The sequence below is a fragment of the Chelonoidis abingdonii genome, chromosome 1 (genome assembly GCF_003597395.2).
Source record: "Chelonoidis abingdonii isolate Lonesome George chromosome 1, CheloAbing_2.0, whole genome shotgun sequence".
NCBI classification, from domain to species: Eukaryota; Metazoa; Chordata; order Testudines; family Testudinidae; genus Chelonoidis; species Chelonoidis abingdonii.
The window spans coordinates 99694766-99715069 of NC_133769.1; the positions used below are offsets into that span (position 1 = coordinate 99694766).

General features: G+C 49.5%; 2 protein-coding genes across 4 annotated transcripts in view; one reads left to right on the top strand and one right to left on the bottom strand.

Moving 5' to 3' along the window:
* The window catches only part of TMEM184B (transmembrane protein 184B), a 69481-nt gene extending 64811 nt beyond the window's left edge, over positions 1-4670 (top strand). For all 3 annotated transcript variants that reach the window (XM_075068289.1, XM_032791860.2, XM_032791868.2), the window contains one exon: positions 1201-4670. In XM_075068289.1, the coding sequence (XP_074924390.1) occupies positions 1201-1442 (242 nt within the window). In that variant the 3' untranslated portion in view covers positions 1443-4670. The remainder of the gene's footprint in view (positions 1-1200) is intronic.
* A 4579-nt stretch (positions 4671-9249) lies between these two features.
* Positions 9250-19445, bottom strand: MAFF (MAF bZIP transcription factor F). The gene is made up of 3 exons (XM_032791851.2): positions 19307-19445; positions 12487-12556; positions 9250-12161 (listed from the first exon to the last, which is right to left on the bottom strand). The coding sequence occupies exons 2-3, from the start codon at positions 12520-12522 to the stop codon at positions 11748-11750; spliced, it is 450 nt and encodes a 149-aa protein (XP_032647742.1). The 5' UTR covers positions 12523-12556; positions 19307-19445; the 3' UTR covers positions 9250-11747.
* Between the last annotated feature and the right edge of the window lie 859 nt (positions 19446-20304).

Genomic DNA, 20304 nt, shown 5'->3' on the forward strand with positions numbered 1-20304 from the left:
GCTCGGATTGGTTTCCCACCCCTCTCCACCAATATCCTAACCCTTCCCTATGAAGCACTAGCTGGCAGATTCCTGCTGCCATCCCGTGGGTGGAACTTGCCTTCCTCAATGCAGCTTCTTGAGAGTTCCTGTATTGTAGGTCGCCTGACAGGGCAGTGGCATAACTTCATTTGGTGGGGCTAGCAGGCTGAGAGTCTTATCAGTCGCATTGAAACACTTAATTGTTTTAGGTCTAGCTAAAACCATGGGCTGTGTGAACAACACCACGCACTCTGTACGCAGGTCTAACGGTGGGAGTGGGGCCGTTTATATTGAAGCAATCAGCCTCACCTGTGAGACAGTCCCCCTTTTATCCCCAAAAATAAGCAGCATGCTTTGATGGTTTGGGGAGTTCATCCTTCGGGGCAGGGAGCAAATTCAGAAGCTCATGTGGGTACTGATGCCCCTGGCAGTTCAGAGAGGAATGGGATTCGTAGCATTCCAAGATAGGAGGCAGCCACCTTAACTCTGTACCTCTCTGTCTGGCACCCTGTAATTTCCCCACATCTCTCAGGCCTGACTGACTCCCATATGGAGTTGGCCCAGCTACAGCTTCCCTCATTGCTGCTCTGTGAGATGCACACTTCCCTAGCCCCATGCAGAGGGCCCTTTTCTGTTGCTTTCTCCCTCCCTCCCTTCCTAGCTTCCCATCTCCCTTCTCTTTGTAAACGTTTTCTGCCACCCATCACAGTGGTGAACCCCTCAGTCCTGTCTGCAGCCACTGTCCTTCCTAATGAATGCAAGCCCCGTTTTTCCCCCAAATTCCTAGAACCTTCCTCTTGCTCTTTTGTGTCTTCTCCAAATCCCTTACAGAAATGCTTCTCAATCTGTGCCTTGTGATCACGCCCCCCTGCTAACCAGGGTGAGAATGCAGGGTGGGATTGTCAGCAATTTATGTGCGGCCCATTCCTACTGCATGTCTCCAGTCTGCTGTTTTGAAGTGCAATTGCTCGGCCAGTTGTGACCAATCTCTTCCAACTGCTGGGAGCGTGCCCCTGAAAGCTTGTACCATTTTTACGGCACTTCTTTTGAAGACACTTGAAGGCAGCCTGTGCAAAAGGTGCTAGGGTGTCCGGGGCTGTGGGTCACTGTGTGAACATTCCCTTCTCTGATTTTTAAGTCTTTGTCTTTCTCAATGCGCTCTCCCATCTTGCCCGGCAGGTCGCTGCGCCCCCATGAAGAGCATCTCTAGCAGCCTCAAGGAGACCATGAACCCTCATGACATTGTCCAAGACGCTATCCACAACTTCTCCCCCGCCTACCAGCAGTACACCCAGCAGTCAACGCTGGAGCATGGCCCGCCCTGGCGCAATGGCAGCCACATCATTTCGCGCTCCCATAGCTGCTCGGGTGCCCGGGACAATGAGAAGACCCTCCTGCTGAGCTCCGACGACGAGTTCTAATAGAGGCCCCCTCCCCAGAGTTCCTCCCTGAGGCCACTGGCTGGAACAACCCCAGCGCAGCCTGGAACCTTCCTTTTATTTATTGAATCAGAAGTCATGTCACTTCCTGACTGGTGCTCAGTGCAGAATTGGGCACTTCCAAGTAGCTTTTGTGGGTGTGAGTGTCATGACTCGGGGGTCGGGGCGGGGGAGTTGGCTGGGATTTCATTCTCTCAAACCATTTCCTAAAGCAAAGATCAGCTGGACCAGGTTTTTTCCCCTTCACAAATAACTGTTTAAAAAGCATCAAACACACGTGGTGAAGGGGAAGCGGAGCCCTGGGAAAGAGTGGACGCTGTTTTCATTTTCTTTTTTGTGGAGCGGGGGGAGGGGTGTGAGGTCATATCCTCCCACCATCGGGCAAGTTGTGTGGAACATGATTGGCTGGAATAAGAAGTGGCCAAAAAAGCTTGCGTTCTAGCTGAACAACTAAATTACTTTGTGCTCCATTTTTCCATAGTAGTTGATGAGGACACAATCTTCCCCCTTTGTTCCCCTCTCTACCAGTCCTCAATATTAATTTCTCTGTACCCTTTGGGCAGTGCGATAGACACACACTTGTACGAATTCCTGATGACCATATGAGACCATCAGTCCTATCTGCTTCTCTGTTCTCTGTGGCCACAGTTGAAGGCCTCAGAAGGGAACCCCTCCCATCCCCTAGTGCACCTGATTATGCAATATTGTACTTTTAGAGGTGTGGGTGGAGAGAGAGAGATTTCCTCCTGACCCCCGCTGGTGATCGAGTGAAGTCCTGCAGGGTGGGCTGATTTGAACCATTTTTTCTCTTTGTGGGTGAGGGGTTTTACAATCGCATGGATGGTCAGCTTCCCATCTCTCTCCTGCATTATAGAAGCAGGATTTCTCCTTGGAGTGTCTGGCTGTCCCTACTAGGGAAGTTAATGTATAATCATTTGCAGAATTCTGGCCCTTCATTTCCTCCTCTTGGATTTCTGTGCAGTGGGGACATTTTAACTCTGAACAGTCTCTCTCTTAGATACAGCTCTGGAAGGGAGAGATGGGGTATCTTCCAGTTACATTTCAGAACATGCACCTTCCCATTCTTCTTACAGATAGCCTTCTGTCAATCTTGTCCATTGATCTGCCTTGTGAATTGAAGGCATGTTGCTGCTAGGATGGGATGTTAAATACTCCCTCCTCATCTTCCTCTTTGTTGTTCAGGGCTTGACTGGGCTGGTTGGAGTTGTTTACACATTGCAGCCAGTCTGTCATGCATCTGGGTTGTCCCATGATCCACCCCCAGGGTGGAGCTGCCACTGCACATGCTATAATCCCTGTCGTAACTGATGCAGTAAAGTCTTGATCCAAAGGACACTGAAGTCAATGAGATTCTTTCCATTAACTTCAGTGGGCTGTGAATCTGGCCTTAGAGGCCCAGCAGAGTGAGGATAAAAAAGCCCCCGGAAGAGCCAAAAATCTTGCCAGGCACCAAGAAATGCATCTTATTGGACTTCCCTGCTGCTGTGGTTACATGTGCTACCAAAAAGGAACTGAAACCAGGAGGTTGACATTAAGCTGCTGCTTTCCTCCCAGCTAGGCCTATGTTCATTCCTTCCCCCATCACTAGGACCAGTTCTAAGCTGCTATTATGGCTTAAGGCCCCTTGGCTAGTTGGGGTCAGCAAGCATCCGCTCTGTCACAGTGTGTCTATCCCCTCAGCTGGAGAGGCCTGATGGGAGGAGCTAGGGCTTGACATCTTTTGCATGTGGCTTCCCTTTCTCGTCTGTGCCTTAATTTTCACAAGCAAAGATCCCAGCAGCACCCTCAGAAATTACCTATTCAGAGGCCTGTCTGGTTGGGGGAGGATGGATGGGGGCTGGAGGTGAGCCCGTTTCTCCTTGGGATGTCAGTGCGGGGTGTTTTGCGCTTCACTTTTTGCTATTGAGAATATACTAGAGGAGAGTAGGGTCCGTTCAGTGCAACACTACCTGCTCCCCTACCTCAAAGCTGCCAAAGGGCCTGGGGACAATGGGGGGTGGGAGATGGGAGCAGGACGTCTAAAAGCAAATGGGCTTCTGTAACTACTGGGTTCCCCTCATCCTCTAGTCCCATGCAATATAGTGTGCTGCCTTTTTTTTTTTTTTTTTTTTTGTTTTAAATCAGTCATTGCTAAACTGAAACAAAACACCCACTAATTATCAGGCCTTTCTCCACCTGCAGTCCTACTGTGACGCAGGGCTGAAGTTCACATGGGCCTTCCTTCCACCGACCTTCGTTTCACAACCACCCCTCTTCTCTCTCGTTACTTATTTTATATTAACACTTTTTTTTTGGGTGCACATGTCCCCTCCTCTGTTTCTGCGGGGCTGTCCAATCCCAGTATTTCCAGCTGCCACGTGTCCCCAACCCCCCATCCCCTTTTAATTTATTTGTGGGGAGTCTCTTGATGTCCCTCCCTTGAGTCAAGGGAGATGGCTGAAGTTTGGAGTGGCCTGGGGCAGTGCCCTTGACCCTGAGATGTTCCAGCTTTGGGGATGGGTGGTGTTTTATTTTAAAGCGGATGCTGCATATGCTGTGTGTAGGATCTGGATATTCTTGAAGTTTCCTGTGCTTAGTGGTTTAAAGTATAACCCTTTTGGCACTAGCTGCCTTTGGAAAAACAAAGAAATACGGTAGACACTAGAGTCGCATCACAGCCAGCTGCCATATACCTGTTTTTAGCACCATATGAAACCTCTCTGCAAAGCTTGCTGCTCTCCTTCAGGACGGGCAAGTGCCGGAAGGTGACGATGACTGGCTGGCTAATAAGAAACAAACAATAAAACTCAGTGCTGGAGGTTTAGGCTAATTGGCCCAGTGATCACATGTACCTAGCTAATGGTAGCCCAGAACCCTAGCACCCAGGCCAGTCCCACCAGTAGGCCGTCAATGCTGTCCTCTCCCTCTCCTGCTCTCTCTCTCCCCTTCCCTTTTTTACCATGTAACATACCCATGGAATTTGTTTATTATTTTTCCATATAGAGTAGTTCTTTGTATATAAATGACTGGAAAAAAATGTATGATAAATAAGACAGAGTCACCTAGTTTTGTACTTATCGTGTATAACTGATGTGAGCTCAGCAACAAGCCGCTCTCTATTTTGGTCTTTGTGATGTTATAATACTCTGCAGAAAACAAGCAAATACAATGACAAATAAAAATATATAGATAATATAGATTGTACTTAAACTGCCTCTGCCTCATGGTGTGTGGGGTCCCCCCCATCCCCGCTTCATTCCCTGGCCTGATCTTGTGACCTCTTTTTGATCAAGCCCCTCAGGCCATTTCTACGCTACTGCTTTTGTTGGTATAACTTGTCGCTCTGGGGTTGTGAAAAAAACACACACCAAGCTACATAAGTTACACTGATAGACGCACCGGTGTGGACAGCGCTATGGTGACAGGAGAGCTGCTCCCACTGACATAGCTACCGCCACGCGTGGAGGTAGTCTTATTATGTTGACAGGAGAGCTCTCTCCCACTGGCATAGAGTGGCTACACAAGCGATCTTACAGCAGCGCAGCTGCATTGGTACAGCTGTAAGCTCTCTAATGTAGACATGGCCTCAGTCAATAGTTTGTATTCTGTCAGTCTCCTTTGCAAGACAAAAGCTCTTCACTACTGTCTGTATCATCCATCTCCGCTTCCTCCTGGCAGCACTCGGATGTGAGGCGATGTGTATGTGTCTAAACACAAGCGCTGAAGAGTAGCGGTACCTCAGCAAGCTAAGCACAGGGCTGGATGGCAGAAGACCTGCTTTCTATTCCTGGTTCTGCCACTGAGACTGGTGGTTCCTTGGGCAAATTGTTTGGAACAGAAATGAACCCTAATTTTGGGTGCCCAATGTGAGACAGATGGAATCTGATTTTCAGAGATCCTGAGCACCCACAAGTCCTATTTAAGGCATTGGGGGCTGCAGGAGGTCAGCCCTTCTGAGAATCGTGCTGCTAGGGCCTGGCACCCAAAATTAGTGGACCTGTCAGCATGGATATGTCAAGAACAAATCCTGTTAAACCAACCTAATAGCTTTGACAGAGTAACGAGCCTTGTGGATAGGGAGGAAGTGGTGGATGTGGTATATCTTGATTTTAGTAAGGCTTTTGGTACAGTCTCACATGACCTTCTCATAAACTAAGGGAAATACAACCTAGATGGAGCTACTATAAGGTGGGTGCATAACTGATTGAACAACCATTCCCAGGGAGTAGTTATCTGTGGTTCACAGTCAAGTTGGAAGGGCATATCAAGTGGGGTCCCGCAGGGATCGGTCCTGGGTCCGGTTCTGTTCAGTATCTTCAATTATTTAGATAGTGGCATACAGAGAGTACACTTAAAAAGTTTTGCAGACAATACCAAGCTGGGAGGGGTTGCAAGCGTTTTGGAGGATAGGATTAAAATTCAAATTGATCTGATCTGGACCAACTGGAGAAATGATCTGAAGTAAATAGGTTGAAATTCAATAAGGACAAATGCAGCATACTCCATTTAGGAAGGAACAATCAATTGCACACACACGAAATGGGAAATGACTGCCTAGGAAGGAGTACTAGGAAAGGTATCTGGGGGCCGTAGTGGATCACAAGCTAAATATGAGTGAACAGTGTAACACTATTGCAAAAAAAAGTAAACATTATTCTGGGATGTATTAGCAGGAGTGTTGCAAGCAAGCCACAAGAAGTAATTCTTCTGCTGTACTCCACATTGATTGGGCTTCAATTGGAGTATTGTGTCCAAGGAAAGTCCTGGAGAAGCCCTTTCTCTGGAGAAAGTCCAGAGAAGAGCAAGAAAAATGATTAAAGGAAAACATGACCTGTGAGGAAAGATTGAAAAAATTGGGTTTGTTTAGTCTGGAGAAGAGAAGACTGAGGGGACGTGATAACAGTTTTCAAGTACATAAAAGGTTGTTACAAGGAGGAGGGTGAAAAATTGTTCTCCTTGATTTCTGAGGTTAGGACAAGAAGCAATGGGTTTAACGTGCAGCAAGTGAGGTTTAGGTTGGACATAGGAAAAACTTCCTAACCGTCAGGGTGGTTAAGCACTGAAATAAATTGCCTAGGGAGATTGTGAAATCTCTGTCCTTGGAGATTTTTAAGAGCAGGATGGTCTAGATAATACTTTTAGTCCTGCCATGAGTTCAGGGGACTGGATTAGATGACCTCGCGAGGTTCCTTCCAGTTCTACACTTCTATGTAGAAAAGTAGGCCATAACCTTTCTATGCCTCCATTTTCCTGTTGGTACAATAGTATGATAATGCTAAATGCTTTGAGATTATCTGTTTATGGGAAAAGGGGAATATAATTACAAAGTATTACAGTAGGGTAAATGAGTTTAGTTAAAACACCAAGTGCACTCTGGTTATAGGCTTCTGTTGTATTTTTGCCATGCGCTTCTAGCCAGCATGAAATTGGTGATAAATGTGGTAGTTGTGTTACAGGGACCCCCTCTCTACTTCGTGTGGATGCATCCCCAAAGAAACAAGATCCTACTTATTGGAGGAGGCCCTCTCAACGTCCCCCCCCCCCCCCCCGCAACCAATAGTGAGACTGTGCTAGAGGAGGGATCCTGGTAGGCTGGTGGAGGCTGAGAACATGAATTCTGGCAGGAGTGCATTAGAGGCTGCTGCAGTGGGAAGCAGATGGAGATTGGATATCGAATGCAGAACAGGTCTGTGGATTCAACATTGCCCGGAGGCTGGGAACTTACCTGTGCACATTGTAAAGCTCTGTGGTAATCCCTCTCACCCGGGCTCTGGCAGCAGAAGTCTTCACATGTTTGTCCATGTAGGTTAAAAGAATCCTTGTTTTCCTGTGGTGATGGCAGCTCTGTGGAATGTGGAGCGGGTGGGACCAACTACCAAGCAGTCATTGACCTCTAGGTAACATTCCTGGAATTCCATCTTACACCTGCTTTTCCTGCTGCACTCTGCATTCCTGCCACAGGGGCCTCCTGTTTCCTTGTAGGTTCCCCATCAGGAAGGACCCTCTCCTTCTTCCCCCTCCCCACCCTTTAGTCAATTAGTAAGGTGGTGTGGTCCCTTGGCTCCAAGGCTCCTGTGTAGGCAGCAGAATGGACCCACGGTGTTTCCATCCCTACAGCCCCCATGACTCTATGTACACCAGCCAATGGTCTCAGTATCCAGATCCTTCCACCTCAAAAAGCACTGAAAGTCGTTACGAGCTGATTGTATTTTCCAGAGGCCATCTAGCTGCACTCAGGCTCCAGCCCATTCCAGCTCCAGAATCCTGGCAGCCCTTGGCACTAATTGCCCCCTTCATCAATTAGTGGGTGACCAGATTGTCATCTTGCCCCTAGGGGTGGCTGCTGCAGGGCAGGGCTGAGTAGGGTTACCACCTTTGAAAGGCAAAGAAAAACCCCCAAAAAAGCACCCCCCCTTCACACACACGCAAGGCTGCCACAACCCCAGTCCTCAAGGCAACTCTGCAACAGCCCCACACACCCCACTTCAGCTGCCGTGTAGAGCAATGGTTCTCAACCTATTTATCATTGTGGGCCGCTGGGTCGCAGGTTGAGAACCACAGCGCACCCCTCCCCCCACAGATGGACCCCTGTGTCCAGCGCCTTCCGCCCAGAGACCCTTCCACAGAGTGGGGCCAGGCGTGGAGCCCTAGGCACGGCAGCAGGGACCCAGAGCCTCTGTGCAGGGCTGGGTGGCAGCCTGGGTCTTGACCCTACAGGGCCAGTCAACAGCTCCAATGCTATGGGGCAGCCCTCTGACCCAGTGGGGCTGGCTGGCAACTCCGGACCCCAAACTGTACAAGGCTGGGCAGCAGTCCTGGACCTTGGACCCCACAGGGCTGGCCGGCAGCCCCGGACCCCCGCCACGCTGGGCGGTCAAGCAGCTGGGAACCCGCACCTGCCACATGGCCTAGTGGCCTTTAGCGCGCAGCTGGGCCGCAGCTTTGTGCAAATTGGGCTGCATGGGGGTCGCAGGTTGAGAACTGCTGGTCTAGAGAGATTGATAACATACCAGTCTCCTCACTCTCGCATGACTCAAACACTGTGTCACACACACATGCAGTGTGCTTGCGTGTTGATGGGCAGACAGCTGCTGTAGTTTCACCAGTACTGAACTGTTATGACTTAAACTGCAGAAGTGAGAACACTGCAGCATCTTTAGCCAGACAAAGAAACTTAAAACATTAGCTATCCCAGTGTATTGTGATGATAATGCAAATCTGTAGACCCACATTAAAAAAAAAAAAAAGGCAGATTAAATTATTTTTCTGGAAAATTGCAAATCCATTAAAGAAAAATGGCCAGGCTGGTTAAATACCAGCCAAGTGGTAATCTGAGGGCTGAGACATTTGTCTAGGCACTGTACGCATTTGTGCTGCTGCCTCCCATGTTGGACCTGTCCTATGCATAAAAGTGAAGTCCACCTTGAGGCCTATCACTCTGCCACTGCCACTAGGATCTGTAATCACTAGTATCTACAACCCCAAGTGTTTTTAAAGACTTCAAACCCCCAAATCATGTGACTACACAGAACACAAGTTCTTTTTATTCAACTTCCAGGTTCTGAGCACTTCGGGTGCAGCGGTTCATTTACTGAGCCTTTTCTGGCCAACCAGCAGAGCTAGTAAGTTACTTCTTTAATTAAAATTATATTTTCCACCCAAGCTCTTGACTCCAACAAGTGGGGCTTTGAGAAAAATAGCCAACTGAGAGCACCACAAGAGTTAGCAATACTTATTCAGTTTGATAAGCCCAGAGATCTGTTTTACAACTTAATAAACACACCCTCTCTGTGGAAAAAAACTTGCTTTATTTGTAAAGTTACAAAATACAGAGGAGTTGGGTAGATCACTTACTGTACGTCAGAAAATAAATACCTTTTTTTTTGCTCTATATAAGTATAAGATAAAATGTGATTTGCATATATAAAATATAAAGTACGGCTCTGTACCAACATCCTGGCTGTGCCGAGAGGTGGAATGGCAAAGAGGACGTGAAAATAACTTACATTTGTGCAATAAATAAACCAAAGGTGGGGAAGGGGAAGGGAGAGGCTAACCATGAAACCTCCCACAAAGTACACTGAGGAGGGAGCGGAAAGTTTGGCCGCGCCGCTCTGGAGCTGGCTGCGGCACTATGGTGGGTGGCAGGGCAAGCTGCAGGGACAACCAACCAGATGTGGGGGAAATGAAGGGGTTACTTCTCTAACCTAACAGATGCCTAATGGTGACTGCCCGGTATTACCTTTACTGACCCCTATGCTATCTGTATTTATTTATGGATCCGCCTCCTTCCTGTGCCCAACCTTCTATTTCAATGATACTAGAAAAGGTGCCTGTGACTGGTAGGGAGCGGGGAACTACCCCTGCTCCCTGAGCCACCATCTGGGCTCTCCACCTTCGCGCTTTCCCTCAGCTAGTGGGTTGAGCCAGCCTAGTTCAGGGGAAAGGGCACTGAACTGGGAGTCAGGAGACCTGGCTTGTCAATTCCCAGCTGCACCCCCAACCTGCTGGGCAACCTTGCGTTAGTCACTTCACCTGTGTGCCTCTGCTTCTCCCTCCCTCCCCCCAGAAGGTATGCCCCGCTCTCCCTCTCTTTGTACAGTGCCTAGCACAACAGGGTGCCAGTCTCGGTGGGGATGTCCAGGTGCTACTGTCATGTAACTAGTAATTTTATCTCTACTACAGCTGTGTTTATTTCCTTCCTGCTGGCCTTCTGAAGAGTCCCACCATGCCATGGAGGAAATGTCACCATTGGAAGGAAAGGGTGTGAGCATGTGTGTAAGTAGAGATAAAAGGACACTGCTCTCTTCCCCCCGCTCCCCCTGCTCCCCCCCCCCATAAAATTCCATCTTTAAAGCTAAAGAATCAAACATGAGCGTCCAACCCATTTCAGCTGGTTACTGGCTCCATCTGCCTTTTTAGGCTGTGCTGGTTTTTGTATGAATGGATCCAGCCCAGCAAAAACCAGATTGATACTACAACTTCCTTCTGCGTGGCTTATCTCTGCAGCTCATTTGGCAATTGTGCCAGCTCCCAGTTACGCAACCAGGGCTGCACCGAAACGTGCTGTGCCTCCTTTGTTCTTTTCAGAGCTTCTAAATTCTGTGGTCACAAAATGTGATTGAAACAGTCTCTCCCCCCTCCAGTATTTCAAACATAGTCCTGCTGCTACTTCTCTATCCAACTGCTTCACTTGCTCTGTTCCTCTTTCTAGTGTCTCTACTCTCCCTCTCTTTCCTTCTCTCTCTCTTCCTCTTCTCTTCTCATCCTGGTCACTCTCTCAAAACCAATTCCCTGCCATGCAGGAGATCTTGGAAATGTAGCCCCATTGCTAAATTTAAATTCACTCCTGCAGCTGAGTCTTTGTATTTCTAGTGTGCTCATCACCTGGATGTCCAGCACAGATCTGCGTTATAATGGCCAGGAGCTGAGTCAGTCCTGACACATGCTACACAGAGCCTGTCATCTCTCCATCACTCACACACTTGTCCTCTCTTTTTCCTCCCCATCTCCATAAAACTGCAACCTCTCTTTTCCCCAGCACTACCCTGGCTCCCCTTAATGCCCAATCCCTGGAAGACAGGCTTAACTAAGCTAGCAAAGCCTCTGCCATTTGCTCTCAATAGCAGTTGTTTCGGGGCCTTCCTGAAAAGGTGTGGCAGCTTGGGGAAGTGAAGACCCCCAAAATGCAACTCACAAGGGGGCAGGGAGGGTTGCAGTTTATCTGCCTCGGGGGAAGCCACAACAGAAAATCTGGAATAGAGGGGCCAGAGTTAGGGAGAGAGGGCAGCAAAGTTTTGGCAGCTCCTGGGTCTTCTCTGGACAGGCATGCCATCCTCTGCTCTGTGCTTGACAAAGCAGAATAGGTCCTTGGCCTGGCTGATTCTCTTCTCCCCGCCACCCCTCTTATCTCACAGATCTTGGCGAAAGTGGAGCTGTACCCCTACCAATATGGGGGGAGGGGCACCGATGGGCAGAAGAATCTAAGAGGAAATTTTTTATAACAGTACACAATTGGTCGGGGAGGGAATATTTCAGCTAGGAGATTCCTGTTGGAACATTTTCACCCAGCTTGACAAGTTGGGGTGGGGGAGTGGATAGAGGGCTGAACCACCACTTGGTTCAAAGTGGAGAGAAATCGAGGGACCACTTGTTTTAAGGTCTTCAAGTCAATTCTGTCTCCTGCAGAGGTTGTGGGAGAAGCCAGGGCAGCCGCTGTCCATTCTGGGTAAAGAGCTGGGCCCAGCCATGGAGGGAGGATGCAGTTTGTGGGGGATTGGGCAGGCACTAGGAGTATGTGGCCTGGTTGGTGCCGGATTTGACGATGGTGATGACGCTGGCGGTGGCCACCTTGGTGGTAGAGCCATGGGCAGCAACTGTACGGGCAAAGCCCTGCAGCGCCTCGTACTTGCCCCGCAGGGCGTCCAGCTCCAGTCGCATGGCAGCATTCTCTCGGGCCAGCTTGTCCACCTCCCGCTCCAGCTCCGTCTTCTGCTTCTGCAACTCCTCCTTCTGGCACACCCGCTTGACCCGGCAGCTGGCTGCGTAGCCACGGTTCTTCAGCGTGCGCCGGCGCTGCTTCAGTCGCGCCACCTCCTCCTTGGAGAGGCCCCGCAGGTGGTGATTCAGTTCCCGCACTGACAGCCCCATCAGTTCCTCGTCCGACAGGTGGGGCGTGTTCTCCCCCAGCTCGCGCTTGATCTGGCCAAGACAGGACAGTGGGTGAGCAAAGGGTGCATTGGAGAGAGGAGGAAGGGGGGGTGGGGGAACAAAAGAGAGTACAAGGTGGGAAGGGGTGCCGGAAAGGGGTGAGCAGGGGGCCATGGTCCCATCACTTTTAAAAGTGGGAGGGCTAAGGGGTGGTGTGAGGGGCGGGGCCATGGTTCAGGTGCCAGTGGCCCCCATACTTTAAGGGCACTTCTGCCACTCCTGAGGGTGGGAGAGAGGAATGGGGAAGGGCAGGATGAGGCAGCAGGGAGACAGGAGGTGATGCTGGCTGTGTTCTTTGGTGTGAACTCACTCGTACCTTCAGGGCCTTGCTCGATAAGCTGTCTGCAGACATTGTCTCCTGCAGTCGTGCTCCCCAGACGAGGATCCTGCAAACAAGCCAGAGGCAACATGTCACTCCCCTCCATCCCTGTTCATTTCACACCTCTGGCTCTGTTAGTGGGGGGAGGGGAGAAGACAGCCTGGCCCTATAAATTTCCCCCCACATCCTTTCTTTGCTCCCCAGCACTTCTTGCCCCAGCCCAATAAGCCTGGAACATAAATCACTTGGTCTCTTCCCCGAGAAGGACACGTTCATGGGGGTGTGAGTGCACCCTCTGTCCTGCTAGAGAGATGGGGGTCAGGGGAGCGTGGAGACCCAGCACTGAATGAATGAGTCATTTCATTTTAAAAGCAAAACATTCCAAAATTCCTTCCCCTCCCTTATTTCCCCCAAATGACCAGCAACAGCCAGAACCCAGGGCTCCCTCTGAGAGCACCCCCCCGTCCCCCAATGCAGGTTATAGACAGGTTCCCTGCTGCCCCACACCATCCCTCCTGAAATAGATGGGCCCAGCCCCTGCCTTCAGCAGGAACTGCAGGAGGGCAAGAACTTTCCTGATTGAGAGGAAACGTGGTGGGAAGGCCGCTAGTATGTGTGTCACTGAAATGTCTGTGCCTGGAAAGGACGGCAAAAGGGAAAGTAAAAGCAACACAGTCAGCAGCAGGACCAGAGATCAGCAGGGAAGACAGGGAAAGGGGTGTTTGGCTGGTAGGGCTGCAGCATGACCCAGGAAACTGCCCAGGGGCTCTGCTCTTCCAGGCCCTCCTCTCACCTGCAGGCACCTGGCCTGCCCTGGCTGGCTCAGTGGGCCCCGCAGAGATTAAATTCCCTCCCTTGATCTCCGGTTGGGAAGCAGAGTTTTGTTGACAGATTACAGAGTGTAGGAGAGGGAGGGCTGGGGGCAACAGGCAAGAGGCAGATGGATGCAGGCAGGTTTTTGGGGGAAGGGAGGGCAGGCATAAGAGAAGAGATCCACTAGGGGAGCTGCGCGTGTTGTTGTGGCACAGGCCCCCACAAAACCGAAGAGCAGGGAGGGGAGCAGCATTCAGCACTGACGCAGCTGGGGCATCTGCACGTGCAGGGGGATGTGCTCCCCTTCCCCCACTCTCTCTAGGGACCACAGATGGGCGTCCAGGGCTAGAGGGGTGGGGAAAGGAGATTTCACTGAAGTCAATGGGAGTTGCCGAGGCCCAGCCCCACTGAAAGATCAAGCACAAGGGGGCTCAAGCCAGGGACCAAAAATCAATGTCTGAGCCTGGCCAGGAGGAGTGGGGCAGAGCAGGTGGCCATTCGAAACTTACAAACTTGTCTGAAATACCCTAGTCCTGTGCCCTAGAGTTAGAGGATTTGAGAGGAGTCCCTGTCACAAGCAGTGCAAAGGGCTCCTTCGGCCTTCCCTGCCCCTCTAAAAGCCATTCAGGGCTCACTTGTTTGTCTGAGCCATCTCTCCACCCAAAGCCCCCCGGGGCTCAGCTGGCAGAGCTGAGCCATGGGTCTTCCCTCGGGATGTGGGACGGACAGGCCAGCAGCAGAGGGAAGGAGTCACTCGCTTTGCTCTGCTGAGACATGCCCAGACATGATATCCAACTGAACCCACAAGCTGGGGCAAGTCAGGCTCACGGAGAACACTCTCCACAAGCGCCCAGCACTGGAGGCGGAAGGGGACTGAGGCACGTCTCTTTTAATCCTGAACCCCAACCAGAGCCCTGGAAGCAAGCAGGATGTCACCTCAGGGGTTCATGTAGATGCCACAGGGGATGGAGGAGGCAGGTCTGAGCTAGGAGTAACTGCCAGAGCAAATCGGGAATGGGGCAGCTCCCTCATGGGCTGACCTGACTGCCCTGTGGCAGGCAGAACCCTCTTCGGGGGACCAGAGTGAGTCTGTGACCCACCCCCCCACAAGAACATAAGAACGGCCGTACTGGGTCAGACCAAAGGTCCATCTAGCCCAGTATCTGTCTACCGCCGGTGGCCAATGCCAGGTGCCCCAGAGGAAGTGAACCTAACAGGCAATGATCAAGTGATCTCTCTCCTGCCATCCATCTTCACACGCCCCCTGTGAGGATACAAATACAGGCGACTCCTGCCAACGCGCTCATGTAGGCCTGCATGCAGAAACACCACCCAGACTTCCACCTGGCTGAGCGGTATCGTTCTCGTTACCTGCCCTAAACTGCCGCAGAGCAGCCACCTTCCATCTTATGGGGGGGCAGAGCGATCACTGTCTAGAAAGCCAATTGGGATAGAAGGCACTAGAAATACGGACACTTTTTTTGTCCCACCTACACGCACATGGGTCTAATACACAACAAGGATGTGCCCAGATGTACCTGCACAACCATGCACAAGTTTGCTACCTGCCCTGCCTGTGAAATGTGAGCAGAGCCATGAAACCAGGGGCTCTGACAAAGCCCATTCAAATACGCACCAAAAGAAACGAAATAGTGTCAGAGCCAGAAGTCACCTCACTTCACGGACACCTCATGCTTTCTGCCCCACTCTCCCATGCTAGGGGCTGACGCAGAACAGGCAGGTGGCAAAGACTCCTCTGCTCTGTGGATGAGTGAATCAAATGTCTGGAGAGTCCCAGAACAGGAGGAGCAGGAGTGAGGGAAGTAGCAGGAGTGTGGGAGGGAGAAAAGCCATCTCACTGTGATTCAGCACAGAGAGCAGCAAGGTCACCAAGGCTATACATGCTTCCTTCTCAGTAATTCTCCCACTGCGGCAGGCTGGCAGGGAGGGGAAGGGTTGCAAGGCTGAAATGTGACCATGATTATCATGGAACAGGAGCCATAGAGCGCTGTGAATTTACCCAGCAAGACATGTTCTCTGTCCCAATGAGCTTCCAGTGTAAGCAAGACAGGACAGGGGTGACAGACTAGGTAAGGGAGAGTGTGAGGGCTAGTGATAAGATAAAGAGGAGGAGGTGTTGGAAGAGGTGGCTTTGAAGGCAGAGAGATGCTGCCTGATGGTTGAGAAGAGGCAGACTGCTCCAACCGCAGGGAGCAGAACAAGGGAAGCTGGAGATACAAGAGCATGAGAAAGAGCCCTAGGGAAGAAAGGGTTGGGAGAAGCATAGGGAGTGAAGGAGAAGGAAATGAGAGTAGAGTTGGAAATGGGGTGGAATATGCAGGGCCCTGGATGTGTGGGTGAGGAGCTGGCATCCGATACAATAAGAGAGAGACTAAAAATGGGGGTCATGGATGGAGTGACATGGTCAGAGCAATGGGAGAGGTGGATGACCTGAACAGTTCAATATTTGATTGGCTGGAGGGGGTGGGGGCTGTTAGAGGCAGAGATGCCAAACTGGGGGAAGGGATAGCTCAGTGGTTTGCGCATTGGCCTGCTAAACCCAATGGTTTAGCAGGCCAATGCGCAAACCACAGGGTTGTGAGTTCAATCCTTGAGGGGGCCATTTAGGGAACTGGGGTAAAAATCTGTCTGGGGATTGGTCCTGCTTTGAGCAGCGTGTTAGACTAGATGACCTCCTGAGGGCTCTTCCAACCTTGATATTCTATGGCTCTAAGAGGTTACGGTAACTAAGACAAAAAAATCAGATCCTCATGTAACCTGAGTTCGTTGCAGCGGAGTACAGAAATACTTGTCCAGACTCAGTCTGCCATTGTCATAGGTGAAAGGACTTTAGTTCAACTTCACAAGAATAGTCACTTGAGACACACATCTTGAGATGCCCACTGTCAGAGACAGGAGACTGGGGAGTTAGAAACTGGGGTAGGACTTCTCTGATCTGGCAAAGATGGAATCAGAGATAGGGAGCAGGCCCCTACCTGTGGTGTCCAGAGTCAGTCTTCTGCTACTTTAAGAAGCGTGGGTGAGATGTTACAGCTAAGACACTTCATGCATAAATGTCAGGAAATTCAATTATCTGGATCCCCCAGTGGCATTAACTCAGCTACATTGTGCCTCACACGCTAACGCAGAACATTAAACACCATGTTTAGCTGATCAGTGTTTTTCAGTCCCTGTTTTTCCCCACATGTTGGAATGGCTATAAACTACCTCCAGTCCTCCCTGCTTTAGGAGTGTGATTTAACACACACAAGGGACAGGGAATTCAGGCCTAGTCCTCCAAAGTACTTAGCTGCCAAACTCCCATGCTTCAATGTTTGTGGTTCCAACAGCAACCCCACTTAGCTGGACGCTGGGAAAAACTTCCATTGACTCCATTGGGAACAGGATTGGGCTCACTGTATTGACTCATGCCCAGCATTGTAGCATGTAGCTCCACTGGACTTAGATTAAGGAAGAAGAAAAAAAAAATGTTCCCTCCCCCAATAGAGGAAGAGAAGTAGCTTCTTCTCTTCCCTTACCACCATTTGGAGGTGGCAGGAGGTTTGTAATTCTGTGATTTGATGGGGGAGAGAAGCAAGTTGGCCTGGCAGCTAAAGGTGCTTCGATACCCAGGGCCGGCTCCAGCTTTTTTGCCACCCCACGCGGCGAAGAAAAAAAAAAAAACCCAACTGAGCTGCCGCCAAAGAGGAAGAGAGGGAGTAAAGGACCCGCCGTCTAATTGCTGCCGAAGACCCAGACTTGCCACCCCAATAACGGACGAAGTGCTGCCCCTTTCTATTGGCTGCTCCAGGCACCTGCTTCCTTCGCTGGTGCCTGGAGCCGACCCTGTCGATACCATTGTGATGGGTGTGCTAGAAGTAGGTAGATAGGCTGGTTGACACTGAGTGGGAGGAGGTAGCAATGGTCACAAGTGTGTGCAGATGCGGTAAAACTATTGCTAGTAGCATCTAATTCTAGCAGTAATTCCTCATTGAGACAGTGCATTAGGCTGTCCCAGTAGGGGAAAACTGGACCTTTTCCTCTCCCTCTGCACCAGGTTTTGAAGGGTGAGCAATAGCTGCACCTAAAGGGAGGCATGTGCCTGGAGAAACCTCCATTCAGTGTTGTGGGAGAGGAAGAACTCCAAAGGGAATCCCTCCGCAACCTAGCTCAGTAGAGGCAGATCCCAGCAATGCTGATTATGTTGGGCGTTAAGCAGCGTCCTAAACACTGGAGGAGGGTGGAGATACCAGTGTATGACCTGTGGGTGGTAGAGGGGGTATGTGAGGTTCAGAAGAGGAACTAATGAGTGTCATGAAGTGGGAGGGTGTGAATTCCTTAACTGCTATTTCCTTGCTTTTTATGGCTTGCATTAGCAGGATTCACAGCCTAACAATCTTACCTCCAAGTATTTGTGTGGGATCTGATATAACAGTTGTCATGTGATAATGAGTCGCTTAATTCTAACATTGAACATGAAGAAAGTATTAACCCTAAGCTACTCTCTCTGTTTTCCTATGGAGTTTCTGCCTCGAACTTTCCCCTGCCCTTCCTGCCTGGCTTCCTGCTATAGATTTAAAGAAACAGTACACACGTCTCCTCACAGGTATCATCTATGCTTAATGTATACTCAGTGGTAGTCATTAAAAATTCAGCATTTGCCCATAAGTCATCACATGTTGACATGTGTGACCGTGTCATTCCCCCCACCCCAGATACCCTTAGAATAAGAAATAAGCCTGGTACTTGTATGGCATCTGTTGGCAAAAGTAACTAGCACCTTTTATCCCAAGAACTCGAAGTGCTCTGTAAAATCATTTCCAAGCTGTGGTGTTTGTTTACACAGGGATCACTTCGTCTGCCACTGAAATGCAGTCACCTCTGGGCTGAAACTCAGCAGCTGCTCAACAGTGCACAGCAATACTACACAATAATTCAGGGCAGAAGGTAAAGGAAGAAGAATATTTATCCAACCGAAACCTCAGAGGGAATTTAGGGGCTAAATTTTGCAACTGTTGCATAGCTAACACTACCACTGAAGTCAATGGGAGCTCAAGATGAGCACAAGATGGGGTCCTCATAGTTTACCCCAGGTGGCATTTGGCTGTGATTGTGTATCTATGAGGTACAAACACATGGGATATCTGGGATGATCCTGAGCCCATAAAACTGGACAGCTGGCAGTGTGTACTGAGCACCCATACAGATTTCCCAGGACAACTACCTAAAAAAACTACCTTAATGCTCCAAAAAGTCTGTTAGTCTATAAGGTGCCATAGGATTCTTTGCTGCTTTTACAGATCCAGACTAACACGGCTACCCCTCTGATACTTACCTTAAAAAAGGGATCACCCTGAGAAAATCTGGACAGATGGCAATCCTAGATTTGGCCAGGATAGACGGGCTAACATCTCTAGTGTTATTAAATGTGCCAGGCGATTCTCAATAGATCAGGGCCTCAGTTGTACCTCTCTTTCATTCACATACACACATGCCCTACACACAGTTAATTTGCGCCATGAGTAACTTCTCTGTTATTGAGAGATTTCCTGCCTTAACAGCTGTCTAAGTTCAGCAATGGGTATGTATAAAACAGACATGAATGCACACTCACAGAGACACTCTGTCCTTTTGAACACTTGATCCTCTCCATTGCTCCTCGCCTCACATGCTTCTCTGAAGATAAACCCCTTATAATATCCAAAACTGATAAAACCATGACTATCACCAGACACACTCTCGCCCGCCTTGATTTCAGCTGACATCAACCCTCCCTTTAGCTGTACACACGCACTCCTAAAATAAACACGCCACAGAGAAGAGCTGTATCATTCAGCCTTTTTATCCTTCTCTGGGTAGGGAGGGCAAAAGGAAAACAAAAAGCCCATACTGGTTAGATACACACATACGCAGCAACATAAACACACCACCCCAAGCTCTCTGAAGTCTGTAAACACCCCTCCTATGGAGGAGTGGGAAAGAGATAAGTAGAATTCTCACTTACTGCGCTGTGTTCTTTGGTTCGAGTCTTTGTTGCTGCTTTCCTCTCTTGGAGAACCTTTTTCTTAATGTTTTTTCTCTGTAACCTGCTTGTTTGACGTTGTTGTCTGGAGAGGAGCTGGGCTCTGGGCTGAGATCTGCTGAGTTGTAATATGAGTTTCCTGGAATTACTCACTCACAGGATTCTTTTCATTCATAAAAACACAGTCATGCGATGACATCATTGTTTCCCCTCCCTCCGTCCCCATCTTAGCAAAGGGCACAGCACAGGCGTTGGAAGCGACAGGAAGCTGCCATCTTGGTGCTGGGCATTAATCTTAAAGGGCCAAGTACGTTTGTTCTTGTATGTGTTAATAACCATTGTGACTCTTGGCGTTAATCATTACTAATGATATGTGTACTTTTATAGGGAGAGATGATTTTGTTGTGGTTGAAGCATAGCTCTGGGAATCAGAAGGTGTAGGTGGTAGTCCTGGCTTCGTCACTTGGGCAATGTTACCTCACCCATCTTGTTTCTCTAATATCCTGGGACCAGCAGGGCTGCAACTGCACTGCATACAACAATGGACGACATGGAATGTTACCATCCGAAATGGCAACTCCACGACATGGAGAAAAAGAAAGCAAAACTTAACAGCATTATTTACCTCACCCATCTTGTCGCACTTGGGTAAACCATTTAGTCTCTCATATTTCCCCTTTGTGAACTGGGGATATTGATCATTCCCCTCCCACCCAGACTTCTTGTAAGGCTAAATTAATTAACCTATGCAAAGTGCATTGATAGCCTTGGGTGGAAAGCATTGTCGCTGTGGGCAGTATTATTACTGTGTTATTAATAATGTCTTGCATCTGAGGACTTCAAAGCACTCATGATTAGGAATGAATTTTAAACAGCTTCTTTTACAATGTTGGATGAGTATATATTAAAAGTGGAGAGGATAGTCCTGCCGTTCATGGGTCCAGTTTTGCCAACGCCAAATGTTCAAAAATCACAAGTCA

Coding starts and splice junctions, on each gene's coding strand:
- MAFF (XM_032791851.2), bottom strand. CDS start 12,522: ATGTCTGCAGACAGCTTATCGAGCAAGGCCCTGAAG. Junction 12,162..12,486: donor TATCGAGCAAGGCCCTGAAG/GTACGAGTGAGT, acceptor TGTCTTGGCCAG/ATCAAGCGCGAGCTGGGGGA.